The following is a 19,761-nucleotide window of genomic DNA, read 5'->3' on the forward strand; positions in this document are numbered from 1 at the left end:
AAAGCCTTTAAGCTTTATAGTTTTTATGAACGTGTAAACGGGTGAGAAAATACAATTTGACCCCGACGTGATTTGAACACGCAACCTTCTGATCTGGAGTCAGACGCGCTACCGTTGCGCCACGAGGTCTTCGATAGGTTGGTGGTGGGTGCTCTACAAGTCGGTGTGACAGAACAGATGTTTATCATGTTATTTTTCAGACTATTAGTTCCGTTTTTGTTAACTATTCTTATTTTTTATTTCTGTTTAAGGGTAAAGGCTGGAATTGACGTTACTATTTAATGCTTGACCATATAACTTGTTGGCTGGACGCGTTTTTTTTCCATGGATTGCGAGAATTTTATAAAACGTTGTTATTGTGAGATTCACAAAATCAATTTTTATTATTCGGTCTTTCAAATTAATTATGTCGCCACTATTTATTTTTACAGTGAACATATGAGTATAGTAGACCTTGTATTCTTATTCACCATGTATTTATCGTCGTAATATGTAGATCCCTGGTGGTCTAGTGGTTAGGATTCGGCGCTCTCACCGCCGCGGCCCGGGTTCGATTCCCGGTCAGGGAACTAGATCTTTTTTAAAACGTGATACGTTACGTATTCAGATAAAGCACACACAAGAACTATTATTGATTTTACTATTATTAATTGTTGTTGATTCTCTCTATATCTTAGATAACGTATTATTGCAATTAATAGTTATAAACAGATTAAATAGTTTGAGTAAGTAGCATTACCGACAAGTACAAAGACATTTTAAAGTAGAATGCTGTAATGTATAACGAGTTAAGATCGAACTTAAAATTGTGTTAATAAAACTGCGCACACTGCTCATGGTCACATATCAGTTTTCACACTAAATATGTGAGAAGAGCTATCAGGAAGAACTCGTGCAAAGTTTACACACGCACGCGTGCATGCAGATAATCAGAAAGCATCTGAGGACCTCGCTTCACATCTTCAGAGATAAAGGAAAGGTAAGTCGATGTAATGTCATTATCTGTGCTTGCTGGCACTATTAGTGTCATGTGGACGAATTATTGTTTACAAACTTGTTTAAATCTAAACTTTAATGTACTGAAAAAAGCTGTTGATTTTAATACCTCGCAAAATTTGCCTTTAAAATAATTTTAAAACCAAGTTATGTCATCAAAAAATATGTTTTTCTGAAATAACATTAGTGTACTGAATTTGACTTTGGGACTTATAAAATTGTATTTTACAATGAGATTGTAGTTATTTATTTTTGTTGTGGTTTATTGTGCCTTAAAGATGTACTTCCTAAGGATGTATATAGCGTAACATTTCCAATTCAAATATGTTAGGCAGTTTTTTGTCAGCTCCATATGCAAATATTTGCAAATTAAGGCCATGGGGTTTTGCAAATCTTGCAAAGGTCCTGACACATAACTTTAAATATTCAAACACGTTTTTAACAAGACAAAAATATCACTGGATGGAAAATATTTACTAAAGCATGCATGCACTTATACTGCATGTAATTCATAGTTAGATACAGGAGTATAAAAATCTTTGTATGCTTGGCAGTATTCATTCATTTAATTCAGCAGTTTACTTCAACAGCATTCTTTTGAAGTTCTGTAAATGTTAACAAGTAAAACTTGTTTTCTTATCTTTATTGGTTTAGGGATTGGTTAAGACTGACAATATGATTTTAAATCATATGCTTCTGTTTTACATGCTTGTAGACCTTATGATGAGCCTAATGGATGGGTTTCACGTGACAATTCGAACCTCCGCAACACCTCTCTCAGGAACGTATGGCATCGTTTGGATCTCTCTGATTGGCACTCATTGCGAGACCCCTCCAGTCAGCGTGAATCCAAATCAACACCGTCTCCTGCCCGGCTCTGTAAAACATTAACCTTTATAGAAAACATTTCACATGGTTTTGAAAACAGATGTATACAGTTACAATAAAAAGGAAATGTTAAGAAAATTTGCCTGTGGCTCAACGGGTAGACCATAGTGGTATGCCAACGTCATGGGTTTATGTGACTTAAACAAATGAATAGGAACTGTCATTGAACGTATTTAGAAAAAAATAACCGAATCTATCATGCAAATGTGTCTAAAATGTGTTGTTTTGTCTTTACTACAGGCCTGTACCATTGTCATCAAGCCTACAGACGAAATTGGCCAAGTGGTTCTACTGAAACTCCGTCTTGAGGCTCACCCTGGCTTTCCGGACCTGAACTGGCACTGCCAGGATATACATGTGAAGCATTCTGAAGATTCCAACATAGAAGTATTCCCATGCAATAAATGGATTCGGAGTGAAGATGGTTACATTGAGCTTCGGAATGACAAAGGTGAGTGGTTTCTTTTTCAAAGGAAAAACTATTTTATATTTTAATTGTTTCAAAATTCCTCAGATAATTCTAGAAAGATAACTGCCTTATAATTGGTTAGCCTTTTTTACTTTCTTTAAAATCATAATTTCTCTTACAATGTCTTTAGTGTGTCTTAAAAAGGACGAAACATTGGCAATCCTGACAGCTCACCGGGAAAGGGCTCTTCAGAATAAACAGCAACACATCAGGTACACCATTTTATCAGATTCTGTTCACCAATCACACTTTTTTTATGTAAATGGATAATAAAGATGATGTTTGTGTGTAGGTGGGCCACATTTGTTGAAGGGGGCCCTCATTGTGTGGACATGTCCAGTTCTGCTTTAGGTCCCAACCTGAGATATGTCCGTCAACGGTAGGGCTTTTTGTATTTTCTAATTCTTCTCTTTAAAGTGCTCATTTGAATTTGACAACTTAAAATATTAATATATCTGCCATTTTTGTCAGGCCAGTCAACATTGTGCACTATCTAAAAGGTTTTGCTCAAAATGGAACATCTTGGAAAAGTTTCCAGGAACTTGAGACATTCTTCCTGTTTAACGGAGGAGAGAACCCAGTTGCCAGTATGAAAAACAAACACATTATGACAAAAAATATTAAAGCATCTTTTCTCCAATATTACTTATTTTCATATTATTAGTTTTATCATCCCATGTCCTGTATTTCTCTTAGGATATGTTCAGGCCCATTGGAAAGAGGATGCCTTCTTTGGATATCAATGCATCAATGGCTCCAATCCTCTGTATATCAAACAGATCCACAGCCTACCACCCAACCTGGCGGTCACTTCAAAGATGGTCAAGACTTTTCTGCCACAGGGGTCGACCCTGGAGTACGAGATGGAGGTACGTTTGTGTGATTTAGGATGCATTTGTATTTGTCAGACGGTAACATAACTGTCATTTTATGTATAAAACAGAGTGGACATGTTTATCTTCTGGATTTCGAGATTCTGGATCATTTGCCTGCTAATACTGTCAATGGCAAGCAGACGTACATGACTGCACCTTTATGTCTTCTGCATTATGACCAACAAGGAGAGCTTAAGCCAATTGCCATACAGGTATGATTTTATAGTTTCTCCGTGTGGTAATCAGAATATGTAGGCAAATTTGAGCTTAGATATGAAACATTTTAAGAAAGTTGACATTTCCTTTGTTGTAAGCTATAATTTGCAGTACAATTGCGAAAATGAGCTTCTCCAATTTCTCAATAGCCACAGTTTTTTTCCTGATTTCCATTATATTTTCATTTGTAAATTAATAGTAACCTAAAACCTTAATGTTAATTAAAAAGTCTTATTTTATTAAAAGTTATTATTTCACAAATGTCATTTTTGACAGTTCATTGGTATTTGACTGCAATACGGTACATGCAAACATCTCCACTTCCAAAAAAGTTTTCAGGCAGTCTTTACTTTCCTTCTGAATAAAGGTAAAAGGCTAAAAAAAATCAGCCAATATCCTAATATATTTGGTAAACCTCCTTTAACTGGATAAAAAACTCTTGGACTTTGATTCCTCTTTCGTGCACTTAAAAGACTTTGTTGACAAATTATGTCGTTTAATAGATTCTGCCATCAAAATGGAATTTCTGAATGGCCTGTGGCCAGGATTAATCGGTTTGATATGTGCTAAGCGCATTCTGTCAAATTTTTATCTCATTTTTGACGAAGGTTGGGTTTATCGGCTTTTGCATCTGAGCTCCTCATGTCATGTGTCAACTACCCAACTTGTTTGGCTCCTTTTGGGTATCTTCTGGATGTAAAAATGTTTTGTAATTATAATGACTTAAAGAGCGTGTATAATAATGCTATCACGAAAATGACCTTTATTCAGTGTGTCATGTGGTTGTAAACTGTCTGCAAAAGCTGCAAAGCTGAAAGTGAATCATAATGCCCCATTTACATTCCCAACGACACACAGCAACAAATCAATGTAATCCTATTACTTTTAATGGAGAGATGGTGATATCCCGCAATACAAGGGACAGTGACAATTGCCAAAAATATCCCATATGGCAAAAAATACATTTTCAAATATCATTTTAAATATATTTCAAAATATACAAAAAATGGCCAGCAATATATATATATATATATATATATATATATATCTGTGTGGTAATCAGAATATGTAGGCAGATTTGAGATTAGATATAAAAAAACTTTTAGAAAGTTGACATTTCCTGTGTTGTAAGGTGTAATTTGTAGTACAATTGCGAAATGAATTTCTCCATATTTTATTAATAAATATATTTAAAGCATTTATTGTTTTCAGGTTTGAAAAGGATAAAATTAAATATATTTTCAACTACAAAAATATTATTATAATTTAATATTTTATACATAAGTTATTCATTTTATAGAAAGTTATATTTTGACAGGAAAATATATGTTTTGCTGTATGGGTTGTAAAAATAGAATTGTATATGTTGCCCCCAGAATACATTTTAAGATATATGCTAATATTTGAAGGTTGAAACTAAATATATATTTCAAATTCAAAAATGTATTTAATTAAGCTTTACTTTCTACAAGGTGTATTTAGCATTTATTTTAAGCGTATTTATGGCCAGAGAAATGTTTTTTTTTTTTTTTGAAAATGAGCCATCCAGAGTTCGATCCTTTTCCGTGAAAATGCTGTCACGCCTTGCGAATGCGTTCTACGTAGTTGCTACCGCAAATACACGAACCCTGTGCATAACGCCAAGGCGCTGTGCTCTCACACTCTCTGTGAAACCCAAATCTGGTTAATTTTTACCTCCAAAGGAGGAGGCTGTGAACAGTCAGAAGTCAAAATTCATCTACTATACTATACTACAACATTTACAACTGCTTCTCTAAACTATAAGCCTAATAGCTTTTAGGTTCTTTTGAGCGTGCTAAAATGTAGTTTTTTATGTTGTGTTGTGTGCACATCTCGCTAAGTGCTGAGTGGCTAAATAACATTATGGGCTCTATTTTACACCCAGCGCAATGCAGCGCAATGCGCAACGCAAGTGTCTCTTGCTAGTTTCCACCCTGCGCAATTATCATTTCCACATTTAGCGCCACGTTGCTTAAATAGCAAATGCATTTGCGTCCACTTTTGCCCCATGGCCGTTCTGGTCTGAAAACGAGGTGTGTTCTGTCGCATTGTTGGCGCATTGCTATTTTGAGGCAACTAAAATAGATTACGCCATTGACCAACAAAAACCTGCTCTAAAGGCGCAATATGTTTTTTGTTATTTAAAGAGCGCATTAGTAATATCCGCCTATAAACGGGACGACAACGCGGGTTTGCTTATCACATACATGAATGCGCAGCAGCACAAAAAAGCTTTTAAATATGAAAGATTAAAGGATTGAATGTAAAAGATTATTATTGAGTCTCTTGGACATAAATGAGGACTAATGATGAGACGTTAGAAAGCACAAAGAGCTGCTTCACCTGTAGCCTGGTAAGTAAATAAATGCTTTGCTTTAAACAAATGCATCTGTCTTTAAATGTTTTTTTAATGCTACCTTACAGATTTATTGTATATAATGACTCTGTACCTGTGGATATGGTGGGATGAGAAACATTTTTAAGTAATGCTTAAAAGAAACTCATGCCGCTCCCAAAGTGCCGAAAATCCTGTTTGTTACAAATAAAGTATTTTTAGAGTACAAACCTTTTCTTACTTGTAAATTATTTTTTGATGATATTGGATAGCCAAACATTTACAGCAATTAAAAGCCTGCTATTTTTACTTCCATGACTAAAAGAAAATGGGTTTTAAAGGTTTTAATAAAAAATAACAATTTCAATACAAGTAAAAAACAACACAATTGTTTAACATTAATCTTAAACTGGGGATCTTCTTCCTCCGCTTAGTTTTTCAGTTTACAAAGTCTGTCATCTAAATAGGTATTAGACATAGTGCCAGCGCAACTGGATTTTAAAGGGGATGAGAGCTGAGATTCTTATTGGTTTATTGCACGTTACCCCCAAAATATTCCCATTACTCATTAAAAAATAGGACCAACCCTTTTCGACCATGCGCTCGGCGCACAAACCATTTTTCCCGTCATTAAATTAACAAAAGTGTATTCAGACCCATTTAGACGTTGCGCTGTGCGCTTTAGACAATGCGCCTTGATCGTTAAAATAGGGCCCTATATTTTTACGTCTACAAATGAGTTGATTTATGTAGAATATCTGGCGTTCTTACTACTTGGAGTCACGATGAAAGATAGAGCAATACGTTGCATAACAAACTGCAGTGATTTAGCAGGACTCTGTGTCCACTTGGCTAACACATAAAATGTTATTGTTTGGGTGTTTACTACCAAGCTGTGAGTTCGCTTATGTAAGTGTGAAGCAACATTTTCCTCTTAAATATTTAATTTACAGCAGTGTCGAACAGTATCATTATTATAAAAATACGAACACTGTAGTCCCTTTCCACTGTAAACACAACTGCGACCAATCAGGGCAGAGTAGCATTATACAAAGCAGGGTAAGATGATTCATGTGAGAGTCGTTGGAAATTAAGAAAAAATTAAATGCATATTATGAAAAACAAAAGTGTTTTTTTTTACATTGCATGTATGTAAAGCTGTTGTTTGGGATATTCTATTCAATGTTTAAATTACAATATTTAATTTTTTTCAGCTTCAACAGACTCCTGGTCCACAAAATCCTGTTTTCTTACCTTCCGATCCTGCACCGGATTGGTTGTTGGCAAAGATGTGGGTGCGTAATTCTGATGTCCTGGTCCATCAGCTGCTTTCCCACTTCTTGCGCACTCATCTTTTAGGAGAGATGTGCTGTACCGCCACGCTCAGACAGCTGCCAGAGATTCATCCACTGCACCAGGTAATGAACAAAAAATGAATAAAAATAATTTACTCACCGTCATGCCGTCCCAAAAGTATATGACTTCCTTTCTTCAGTTGAACACAAACAAATAATATTATATTAAAATGCCTCAAAGTTATCTTATATGGGCCTCAACATCTTTTATTTGACGTGACAAATTATGTTTTAAAATTGTTAGATGTTAAAATCCATTTTTTCTTGTGCTTATGTGTTTTTAGCTTCTGATGCCACACTTGCAAAGCACTCTTCAGATCAACATTCAGGCTAGAGAAACTCTTCTGGCCAAAAATGGTGTTTTTGACAAGGTTGACCTATGAAGAAAGTCACATTATTTATACTTGTTAGTTAAATGAAACATATTTACTCTGGTTTCACTTCTCTATAGGCTATGGCTTGCGGTTTGGATGCGGTAGCGCTGCTGGTTGCACGAGGAACGCAGCGTCTGCGCTACAGCGCGATGTGCGTGCCAGATGACCTGAGATCCCGTGGACTGGATACTCTCCCAATCTGCTATTATGCGCAAGACGCTCTCAGGGTTTGGGACGCTTTATATAGGTACATAAAGAAGTGGTTGAATCAGTTTCTATGTGTATTCTGTTATGTCGCTTTGATGTTTACAGTGAACGCATGATTTGCATTTGCTATATACAGGTTTGTTGAGGGCTGGATTAATTTGTATTACTGTGATGATGAGAAAGTTCAACAGGACTGTGAACTACAGAACTGGATCAGAGAGATCTTCATGGAAGGATTCCTCGGCCTCACTCACACAGGTTTAACACACTGACCAAAATCATTATCCACGTCAAACACATAAGCGTCTTGTGCATAAAATTCATAGCAGTATATTCCAGACAAAATGTGCTGAAGCGATAAAATATTTCATGTAAATTGAAATTTTGTCTTACCGATAGTGACAGTCAGACTTACTGAACTCTCATTAGTCCTCATAACTGTACATTAAAATGATTTATGATTTATTCTCCAGAAATCCCACCGTCATTTCAAACTACTGCTGAATTGTGCAAGTTTATCACGATGATGATTTTCTCCAGTTCAGCGCTTCACTCAGCTGTAAACTTCTCTCAGGCATGTTTAGTATGAATGACTTAACCTATTTATTACAACGAGCATTCCTGTAATCCTATTCAGTCCACTTAGTTATGCAAAATCATACTTGTTATAACTTGTTCATTGTATTTCTATTCAGTAAGTATGCGTTTTGTCTTTCCTTCCTTTAAAAATAAACTCCCTTTCAGCTGGATTACAATCTTTGGATACCAAACAGTCCAGGAGTCATGTTACGCCCCCCTCCTCAGACCAAAGGTTTATTATCTGAGGATGAGCTTCTCTCTTTCCTTCCTGAGGTTAACACCACTTGCAGCATTCTTACTGTCTTGACCATGCTATCAAAGCTTGCCATTGACTATGTAAGTGCACTGTATAGGCTGCTTGCTAGATATTTATATCAGTTGAATGTGTTCTTTATAAATAGGGTTGAATTTTTTGTGAACATGTATAATGATGTGAAGCTCACCAAATGTATCATTTATCTTCAGGTGCCTTTGTGCCACTATAAGGAGTGGTACTTTAGCAGCGGTGCCCCCCTCAGGCTTGTGGAGAAGGTACAGAGAGAGCTGAAGAAGATAGCAAAAGACATTAAAAAAAGAAACAGCCAGCTGGAGTTACCCTACCTTTACCTGTCACCAGATCGCATTGAGAACAGTGTGACTATCTGAGTTCATTAGTTAAAGTTGTACCAAAAGGGTTTTCTAAGTAACTTGTTACATCACTAAAGCCTGATGTTTTCTTTACCAATGTCAAGTCAAGTCAAATTCTTTTTATTCAGCCATGATATCATTACACACACACAAAATAATCATATAATAATATAATAATAACTTTCAATGCTGAACAGGAGCATGAGGAAGACATAGTCTTATATTTCATGGCCCTTTGTTCAATAATCTAATATAGCACAGAATAGATAGCTCGCCGTTTTTTTTCCTAGTTCAAAGCACAATAGTACTTCACATCTAAATAATTAATCATTTCATTTTTATCAGACATTAATTCTTACATCTTACATTAATACATTTTTAAAAATTGAACAACCGTGTTACATGATTTTTGCACAATGTCCAAAGAGTTCCACAAACTGATCCCAATTACCATAAACCCTTTTTTTTTGTGAGGTGCGAGAGTATGGTACACAAAAATAGCCTTTTCTTCTATTATTACTATCCGTTATTAACATGAATTTGTTTTGGATATGTAGTGGCACCAAATTATTTTTTACTTTCCACATTTGTAATAATTTAAATTTGACCAAGTCATTGAATTTCAAGGTCTGCAATTTTATAAACAGTTTGTTAGTGTGATCTCGTGAACCTTGTGAGTCACAATTCTTATTGCTTTTTCTGAAGTGAAAACAACCTTCCTGTGATGCATGCATACCCTACACTTCAATACAGTATGTTAAATATGAAGCAATTAAGTTTAATTATAGAAGCTGTAATGAAGCTTCATCCAATATGTGTTTTACATTATAAAGAATACCAATATTTTTACTAACTTTACTTTTGATATACTCGATATGAGGTTTCCAGTTAAAGCCGGAGTGCACAATGTTTGAAAGCCAATGTTGACATTTGAAATCACCTAAACATACACACCCCTAACCCAATACAATCTGGACATTCTTTTGATAAACCCGCCCCACACATACGCAACCCCGACAAGGATGTCTGTTAGAAGGCACGCCCCTGATTGGCTACAAGTGTGTTTGGGTAGTCAGCCCGACTCCCTTTTCCAAAGCGTTTTTCAAAAATTGTGCACCCTGCCTTTAAGTTTACTATCTAGGATAACCCCCAAAAATGAGAAACTATTTACATCCTGAACAATTAAATTAATACATTCATGTTTTCCCTTATTTCCAAAAACCATATAATTTGTCTTATCCTAATTTAAAAACAATTTCTTTAATTCTGTCATTTCCCTTTCAATACGTTGATTTAAATTTAACCCGCCTTAAACCCATTTGCGTCATCAGCAAATTACAAAAAATAATGTCTTTGGAAGCCTCAAATATATCATTAATAAATAATATAAAAAGTTTAGGACCAATTACAGAACCGTGGGGAACTCCGCATACAGTAGTTTTACAGTCAGAGTTATGGTTTATAAATTGAACATTTTGGCTTCTGTTACTTACAGTATGTAACTTTCAAGCCATTTATATATCTGACCCCTTAATCCATAGTGTTGTAGTTTTGTCAACAAAAGGTTATGGTAAGAGTATCAAACGCTTTCTGTAAATCCAAAAATATACTTACAAGATACTGCTTTTTGTCTATTGCAGACAAATTTCATCAGTTAAATGAATTAATGCAACAGCCGTTGATCTATTGGATTGAAATCTGTATTGATAATCATAAAATAAATTATTATTTTCTAAAAATAGATCCAATTTATGAGTAAACCATTTTTTTATTATTTTAGAAAACTGTGATAACAGGTCGATAATTATTAAACTCATGTTTATCACCCGTTTTAAAAATAGGTATTATCTTCTCAGTCTTCATCCTTTGAGGAAAAACACCTAAACTAAAGGAAAGATGATAATATAAATTAAAGGTTGAAGTATACAATCTATAAAAAAAGTATATAAAAAATACTCATGTCTATTCCATCACCATCACAAGAAGTTTTAGTTTTGAATTTTTTCACAATATATAAGATATCAGTTTCGGTGACTTCATTAAGAAATATTGACTATAAAATTCCACTATCTCCTGTCGTACTATTACACCAAGCCACCTGATTGGATAGTTCAAGTCTTTTCGCAATATTAGGTCCGATATCGTCAAAGAAGGAATTCAACTCATTTGCAATATCTGTACCATTATTAATAATCTTTCCTTTGTGCTCAAAATACTTTTTGCTCTGAGAATTTGGCTTCATAACCTTGTTTAAAATGTTCCAAGTTTCTTTAATGTTAGTTTATATTCATATAATTTGTTGTTATAATAATTTTTTATAATTGTTAACTTATTCTTGTATCTTTTATATTTAATTTCATGATAACTAGACTTGTATTTAATAAAATCTCGGTATAGTTTGTTTTTCTTTTTGCAGGCCTTCTGTAACCAGCTGGTTATCCACGTTTTTTTCCGAACTTATTTACTTTACCCATTTTTAAGGGACAGTTTTTATTATAAAGGGTTACAAATACATCCAGAAAGACCTCATAAGAATTATTAACATCCTCTACAAAAACTTTACTCCAATCTTGATTAATCAAGTCCTTCCTAAATGAGCCTTTTTCCTTCTCTGTCCGAATTCGAGTACATATAACTTTATCAACATTTTTTTTTACCAGTTTTTAGGTCACAAATGATGAAAACTGGCGATCACTGATATCACATAATAGCAGACAACTTTAAAAAGTAACGTCAATGTTATTAATACAAATATTATCAGTCAATGTTGAAGTTCTCTGTGTCACTCTACTAGGTTGTGATATCATTGGAAACATAACCTTTACTGTACATTTAAAAAAAAATTGTGAGTTGCTGTTTGGCCTTGTGGATTCATTAAATCAACATTAACATCACCACATAACCACATGGTCTTATGGTGAACATTGAGCAATCCAAAAGTGCAGTAAGTTTATCTTTGAATACCTTTACATTTGAGCCTTGTGCTCTGTACATACAAACTATAATATTTTTTTGTTTTGTTTCCAACTCAATCTCCACCGCCACACATTCAAGAAGACCTTCTATTGCACAGACATTCTTTCAACAATCTACTTATGCATATTTCCTTGACAAACAATGCCACACCTCCTCCTTGTTTTCTCGGTCTATCAACATGATACAAACTATATCCAACAATCCCCAACTCATAACCTCTAGCTGCATTTAACCATGTTTCTGATAAAGCGATAATATCAAACTGGCTTTTTAATGTATTTAAATAATCAATAATTTTATTAAGGTTTTTATAAAGACTTCTGCAATTAAAATGGATAAGTAAAAACCTATGGTATATTTTAACATTTAAGTTGAATTCGTCCTCACTATACTTGCACAGAATTAAATTATGAGTACGCACATGCCTTTCTGAATCCAATTCTACATCCAAATCATATATTTTATATTCCCAATGTACACTTAGTTTTGCAGTTTAAGGCTATTTTGTTTATTATGTTTGTTTGTTGATTTTAGTAGGTAAGAATCAACTACTTTGTAAAGAACATAGTTTGTAAATTTAAGATTTTTATTTGTCACATACACAGTTATGTAGGGATGGGTATCGTTAAGATTTTAATGGTATTACTACTCTTACTGATACTGCTTAACGGTCCGGTACTTTAACGGTATTCTTATCGGTACTTTGGCCAATGTTAACATTTGATCATGAACCTATGTTCACATGATTAAGTTAATTATGTGTCTGCATTTCATTATTACAAATACATTTTTGGATATCATTTCTAAATAATATACATATATTTGTTAATGCACCAGCGTGAAAGCTGCAGAAAAAATACTCTAAATAGGATATTTATCTGTAGGCTATTTTGTAAACTAACTTGAAGTGCTGTGCATTTAGCCAAATAAATGTTTACATACTGAATTTTCTTTATTTGGGATTTTAAAACAAGTAGAAAATATGTTGAATGCATAACGTCATTTCTCCCAAAAGAAGTCAACAGAATTTCAACGTAAGGTAACCAATTAGGGATATTGTACATTTATTTTAAATGACGTGAACAACGTTGATTCAACATAATGTTAGCATACAGTACATGCCTGACAGGAGCGGTGGGCGCGTGCAGCAGGTGACGCAAATTATGGGTCCTCCGAGGATTAGACCGTCTCATTTCAGTTCTCTTCGCGACTTCTCAGGCTGCCACCTTGACAGACCGAGTGCTCACCTTTTAAGGTTGTATGCTTAGAAGGTCGCAGCACTTGAATTGGGACACAGTTTCTGTCTGCACGTAATGTACTTTTAATAAATGCTTAGACAGATTGCTTGTGTTTCCGCCCTTACATGCAAACATCTTGTTGCACTTACCTGTATGACAACGAGCGTTGTCTGCATCAACTCTAGTAATGTATAACCACACTTTTGAACGTTTTGCTCTATCCGCCATTGTCAGTCTTTTTATTAAGCGGGAGTTTTCGTGCTGTTATGCGTATGCATGCGCCGCGCTCGTCGTTGTGTGTGAGTGTGACAGACAGCCTCCGCGGCGCGCATGAGAGATCTCGCAGATCTCACAGACAAACATCTTAATATTATCTCAAATTAGAAATGTTTGGTGAGACAAAATGTGCACGAAAACATTATTATTCAAGAATACATAGAACATTTATTTTTATCTTTTTCTCCAGGACCGAAAGCAGAACCGATAGCGTCAGATCTTACTGATACTACGGTCTTTAATAATTTAGCCCCGGGGCAAGTTTAATACCGGGTTTCGGTACCCATCCCTACAGTTATGTATATTAAAGGTAGAAAAGAGGATGTTTGTTTAATACATTTTTGCAATATTACTTGAAACTGTCTTTACTAAATGATAAAAGACTATTTATTAGCTGCACTGTAAGTAATATTATTAATATACGTCATCTGTGCACAAGATAGGGCCTTAAAAACATCAGCCAATTGCTCATGCGGTCATCGCATAAACGATTGGCCCTCTGGCTTTTCAATCACTGCCATTACTATCCTTGTGAGAGACGTGCGCGCTCCAGTAACTAAACACAGGCGACGAATGTGCATAGCGCATAAAACTCCGTCTTAAAGCAACACTATGTAGTTTCCATGTAAAAATGACTTACAGCTCCCCCATGTGGTTGAAAAGCGCAACAGTGCCTGGTTTCAGACACTCTTCTGCAGGCAGGGGGAGGGGCGGGGCTGTGTGCTCTACCCTTCACCGCCACTTTCAGAGTGTGCTTGTAGCAGCTAGGAGGTTGCTCAGGTTGCAGCAACAGTACAATTTGTCCAGTTAAAAGTTGTTCTATCACTGAAATAATTTTAGAGACATTAGTTAAAGGTAAAAAAACTACATAGTGTTGCTTTAAGTTTCGTTTTGTTTTCATTGTCGATCCTGCTTTCCTCCTCGAATTTGCACCACGGTAGAGAAGAAACTCGAAGGAGGACGCAAAAGAAAGACTTTTTTAAGCCGCTGGGAATAGGAGAAAGTTGTCAGAAGAACGTAATGTAAACAGAGTCGTTATTGGAGAAACATTTCAACGCTGGAGAGCAATGAAGGAACAGAGAGGTATCAAGACAGACGCGCAGTTTGCAAAATTCTTCCAGACAGGTAACAGTGAATATTCTTTCTTTGGGGAATAATTATTGTTGTACTGTTATTCAAGTATATTGACGTTGTTCTTGTACTGTAGTTATAAGGCAGTGACCAGTCTGCTACATGCTAGTTGAAATGGGAGTAGCGTAGACTGATCTATCGTTTTAACGTCTTATTTGTTTATTATCATCATTTTACATAATGAATCCACTGACGCGAGTCACGCGACACAGCATATGCCGGTGTTAAACAAACACTCGTGTTCAAATATTGGTGCACGAGTTTTGGAAGGCGTTCCCTAGAAATGAGCTGTGAAGGAGGGAGGCTGTTCTTACGCATGCGCTCATTTAAAAAACTCAGTAACCGTTTTTGGATTCTTAGTCGGCAAAAAAACATCCTCTTTTGTGCCTTAAAATGTGCATTGTGTAACTTTCAGAAGGATCTCTTGACAGAAATGCAATATATTATACATAACTATACAACAGCGCTGCGTTCAGCCCCGACAAAGCATTTCACAACGTTTTTTTAAACAGAAACAGTGATGCTTTGAACAACCTGTTCTGATGACGCAAGAGTTGCAACTACGGTAGCTGAGAAGGTCATTCTTTGTGTTCTTTTTGAAATGTTTCTCAAGCCTAATGAAATTGTTATAAATTTGTGTTTTATACTGTAAAATACGCTTGATGTTAAAGTCACTGCCCTTGCCGTCCAGAATTAAATAAAATATTTCAACTTGGACCTATTGTGCGAGCTGTCTCTTTAGTATCGCATGGTTTATTTACATGTTGCTGCTGATTGGACTGCAGTTCTGACACACCCACCAAACAAGAGAAAATATATTTCAAACCATAGACTGTAAAAAAAGATGGACGACGCGAGGTCGCCTCCCACCATTGTAATGAATTGAAGCCAAAAATGTCCGACCACGGTCGCCGCCATGTTACGTAAAAACGTCAGTTTGGAGCCAAGGCATGCGCAGAAGGAATCGTCCGTGGAGCCAGAGGCGGAGCCGCGGTATCAAACTCCTGCCCAAACGCTGGCGCGACCAATTCAACCACGCCAATCATAACAACACGCCCCATTTCTATAGCATTAAATTACTAGCTAAAATGAAACTTACCACAATAATGAACACTTGAATATATATCAGCGTGATAACAACTACTTGAAAGGACCAAAACCATCTTTCGGAAACTTTTATTGGAAGTGTAAATAATTTTTTATTTAGAGCAGAGTCCCATTTGTTTCAATGGAGAGGGCGGGGTTTATGACTTGTACTGCAGCCAGCCACCGGGGGGGGGGGGGTGGCGATCAAAGAGCCAGAGGCTTCACTTTTCAAGGCTTATGAGGCACACCCGTTTCAAACCCTGTTGCAGGTAACATGTCGTTCAACTCTGAAACCGTAGCAAAACGTTGCACACCGGTATAAACGTGCTCCAGTTTCTGTTTCTCCAATCTGATTGGCTAAGAGCTCTTCCCAGCCGTGCGATATTGTAATAATAACAGTAAATGCTTCACCGTTTGTATCATTCCACGGTCTACTGATCATTTTAAAGTTAGTGAGGGAGGCTTCTTTAGAACAAAGTCCAGTAATAATGCGAGTGCTCGTACTGCGTTGAGATAAAACGGAAAATCAGTAGTATATAAATTGTTTTATTAACTTTTACCTTGCACCAAAACAATAACAAAAAGACTAAATATGAATAAAAGATTACTGGATCTCAGGTCCGAATTTTTTTTAAACAAATGTTCAAATAGAAGCTAGCTTTATGGACTGCATATTTGATTATTATACATATATATTCACAGCTGAACTAATCCTAAAACTACACTTTGTGACCAAGAAATGGTAATGTTGAGAAACAGCTATTCCGTCTATTTGGTTATTATGACATTTAAAACAAACAGTTGAAAGGGTTATATGTCGCTGGGTCATTCTGAGCTTTAGTTATTTGGTGGAAGAAAGTAATTACCCAACAAAGAGGCTTTTAAAATCACTTGGTGTTGTTTTATAGTTTTCTTTTTTTAACTTGTGCCATTGAAGTCATGTGATATAGCTCTATGTCATCACGGCTGTGATTGCCTCTGGGCTAATCACAGCTGTGATGGAATAGAGCTATATCACACTCCTACTCAAGCGATATTGCTTAACTATAATATCAGTGGTGTATAAAGACCTTACATAATGACTTGTATTGTTTTTATTACCTTAGAATGAGCCCGTTTTTATCTACATACACCGCGGGTCCCCTTACATGAAAGTCGTCGTCATGTTTATATAGTAGCCCTAAACAGACAAGCTGTTTTACAGAGCGCATTTCATCCCTATGTTGGCTTCTGCGGCAGCATTCCGAGGCAGGAAGGCATCAAGGCATGTCTAAATCCAATGTTAGGTTTACACAATTCCCAATGTCCCACAATTCTATGCGTGTGCGCCCATGGGGAATGTGATTGATTGAGCCTGGTCAAGTTAAAAAAAAAAAAAGGTGGCTGGAGCACAAATTTAGTGTAAATAAATTTATATTTTCACTTTTTACAGCTTTTAATTGCATTTCTAGTGAGAAATTAGTATTGTTGTTTTCAAATATGTTATTAGTTATCACAAAGGCGCTCTCTGTTTATATTTCACGCTGCCTTTGAAGTGTGTCCTAGAGCGTTTCTCTGAGCTGCCTTCATGCCTCCAAAATCTCACCACCATAGATATGTATAATAAAGGCTAGATATCTCGCCCGTGCTGCTGGCTAATGGAGGTTGACTTCTGTACCTGGAGGCCATCTTACCTCAGAGAGCTTGCTCAATTGTAGCATTGGGTTTTAATGGTGCATGTACTTTTAAATGACCATAACTTGCTTAATTTTCTACTGATTTTCAAACGGTTTGGTTTGTTATAAATGTCAGAGATGTACCTATGACACTGCGCACTTTGAATAATTTTCATGAAACTTGTTAAAGCATCCAGAATTATAACCACATCAATGGACTTTAAAGAGGCTTGGATAACCCCGCTGCTGAAGAAACCCAACTCAATCCTGTTATGCTAGAGAACTACAGACCCGTTTCTCTTTTTCTCTTCATTGCAAAGCCTCTTGAACATGGTGGTGTTTGACCAGCTCTCCTCTTTCTTCACACAAAATAACCTCCTGGATAGCAATCAGTCTGGTTTTAAAAGCGGTCACTCCACTGAGACTGCGCTGCTCACAGTCATTGAAGCCCTAAGGCAGGCAAGGGCAGCCTCAAAATCATCTGTGGACTGGACTACTGCAATGCGCTACTGGCTGGACTTCCAGCCTGCACAACCAAACCCCTACAGATGATTCAGAATGCAGTGGCAAGAGTGGTCTTCAATGAGCCAAAGAGGGCGCACATTAGAGTTCTCAACGGGTCAGGCTGGCCCGGGTTCGGGTCAAAAATATAAGCAAATGAGTTGGGTCGGGTCGGACCCCGGGCTAAATCTTTTAGGCTCTGTGAAAAAAATTATTAATCATCACTGCTATTCACTGTAAAGAAAGTCTGGTCTGGCTGCTGCGTGCAACGTGCATCACAGAGAGGGACGGGGGATAGCAATAAGCTCCGGGGCGGATCAGCAACGGATCCGCTCCGGAGCTTATTGCTATAACTACGTGCACGCCTGTTGCCTGGAGAAGAAGAGACGGAGAAAAGTAAACTTGCCGCAGGTGAATTCACCGTTGCTTGCTACTACAGGAGGAAAAGACGCTGGCGCTGGGTACATGTTTGAGTTCTTTTTATTTATTATTGTGTGATTTTTATTTAAGGCATATTTCTATAGCCTATATTTAAAGTTTATTGTTTCAGTTGTTTGTATTGTTAAAAGGCGTGGACATTTAAGCTTGATTTGAATTCCCGTCTGCTGTTCATGATAATAGCCTACGTACGTGTATGAGGAAAAAAAGGCAGGGGGGATCGGCGGCGTCGGGCCGCGGGTCGGGTTCAGACAGATAATTCACGTTGATGTGTCGGGTTAAATCGGGTCTGGGCTTTAAAAGCCAAGGGCCGGGTCGGGTTGGGTTGTAATTTTCAGGCCCGTTGAGCGCACATAACTCTTCTCTTTGTCAAGTTACACTGGCTCCGTACAGCAGCACGCATAAAATTTAAAGCTCTACTTCTGGCCTTTAAAACCAAAACTGGGTCAGCACCCCCTTACCTTCGCTTGCTTATATAGCCCTACATACCCTCTCGAATCCTTCGCTCTGTCACCGAGTGACAGCTTGTGGTGCCATCTCAAAAAGGGAAAAAAACATTACCGTGTACCCTATCTGGAGAGTTTCCACAATTGATCGCGACACGATATGCTGACTCTGTAGCTGTCTACAGGCAAGACTCTTGCCTGGGAAGATCACATTCACCTTCATCCTGCTGTGCCGTGCTGTACACAAAGAGCTGATTAGTATTAATGGTCTGTTGCATTGACACAATAATGAATTAACACACTTTTATTCTGATTTATATGATTTTGTTTTTAATAAATAAAACATCAATTAAAAGTACTAGTTTATTCTGAAATAAGTAGATTATTATTCAATATTGTAATTAATAATTGATTAAATAAATATATCAATAAATAGATCGTCCTCCGATCACCACCAGAGGGAGCCATCTCCCGAGTATCAGTTTATTCTGGACTGCATTTCCCATAATCCCACATACTGGGACTGATTGCACTGCCACCTGTTTCCCGTCATCTACTGCCTATATAAACTGGACTAGAACTTGACTTCAGTGCGAGAAGTGTCTTTCAGGGTACAGCTGGGGGGGGCATCAGGATCTTCTTTGAAAAGAATCTATATTGTAATAATCTGATCAGTGTTTGATTATGGATGTACAGTATACAAAACAGCAGCAAAATCTACATTAGCTGAGCTGGACAAGGTGCAGGCCAAAGCTCTCCGGTTGTGTAGTGGAGCCTTCCGAACATCACCTATCCCAGCACTGCAAGTAGTAGTAGGGGAGATGCCTTTAAATATTAGGAGATTACAACTTTCTCTAGCATATTGGGTAAACTTACAAGGGCATGAAATTACACATCCTACAAAACTGGTGTTAGAAGAATGCTGGGAATATGGTCGCACTATGAATAGCAGTTTTGGATGGAATAGCAATAAAGAAGCAGATGATATGGGAATCAGTACTATACCGTGCAGCAAAAATATTAACTTGAGTCCATTTCCACCGTGGTTTTTCTACTATCCTGTAGTTGATCT

General features: G+C 36.7%; 1 protein-coding gene and 2 non-coding genes across 3 annotated transcripts; 2 read left to right on the forward strand and 1 right to left on the reverse strand.

Annotated features, from left to right (window-relative positions):
- Window positions 1-2: 2 nt before the first annotated feature.
- On the forward strand, window positions 3-9,035 carry LOC135776681 (hydroperoxide isomerase ALOXE3). Its single transcript, XM_065287536.1, has 15 exons — window positions 3-979; window positions 1,712-1,875; window positions 2,125-2,335; window positions 2,484-2,565; window positions 2,646-2,732; window positions 2,825-2,940; window positions 3,050-3,222; window positions 3,297-3,440; window positions 7,015-7,218; window positions 7,440-7,526; window positions 7,607-7,776; window positions 7,873-7,994; window positions 8,210-8,310; window positions 8,481-8,651; window positions 8,781-9,035. Exons 2-15 carry the CDS (start codon window positions 1,717-1,719, stop codon window positions 8,958-8,960), a joined length of 2,007 nt encoding a protein of 668 aa, XP_065143608.1. The 5' UTR covers window positions 3-979; window positions 1,712-1,716; the 3' UTR covers window positions 8,961-9,035.
- On the reverse strand, window positions 58-129 carry trnaw-cca (transfer RNA tryptophan (anticodon CCA)). Its single transcript has one exon. It is a non-coding gene; the product is annotated as a tRNA-Trp (tRNA).
- On the forward strand, window positions 498-569 carry trnae-cuc (transfer RNA glutamic acid (anticodon CUC)). Its single transcript has one exon. It is a non-coding gene; the product is annotated as a tRNA-Glu (tRNA).
- Window positions 9,036-19,761: the final 10,726 nt, after the last annotated feature.

The sequence above is a fragment of the Paramisgurnus dabryanus genome, chromosome 18, assembly GCF_030506205.2.
Source record: "Paramisgurnus dabryanus chromosome 18, PD_genome_1.1, whole genome shotgun sequence".
NCBI lineage: Eukaryota > Metazoa > Chordata > Actinopteri > Cypriniformes > Cobitidae > Paramisgurnus > Paramisgurnus dabryanus.

Bases quoted from the DNA above. Each gene is read 5' to 3' on its own strand.
- LOC135776681 (XM_065287536.1), top strand. From the start codon at position 1,717: ATGATGAGCCTAATGGATGGGTTTCACGTGACAATTCGAACCTCCGCA. The intron at 2,733-2,824 runs GTAGGGCTTTTT...CATTTTTGTCAG, and splicing joins CTGAGATATGTCCGTCAACG to GCCAGTCAACATTGTGCACT. The intron at 8,311-8,480 runs GCATGTTTAGTA...ACTCCCTTTCAG, and splicing joins CAGCTGTAAACTTCTCTCAG to CTGGATTACAATCTTTGGAT.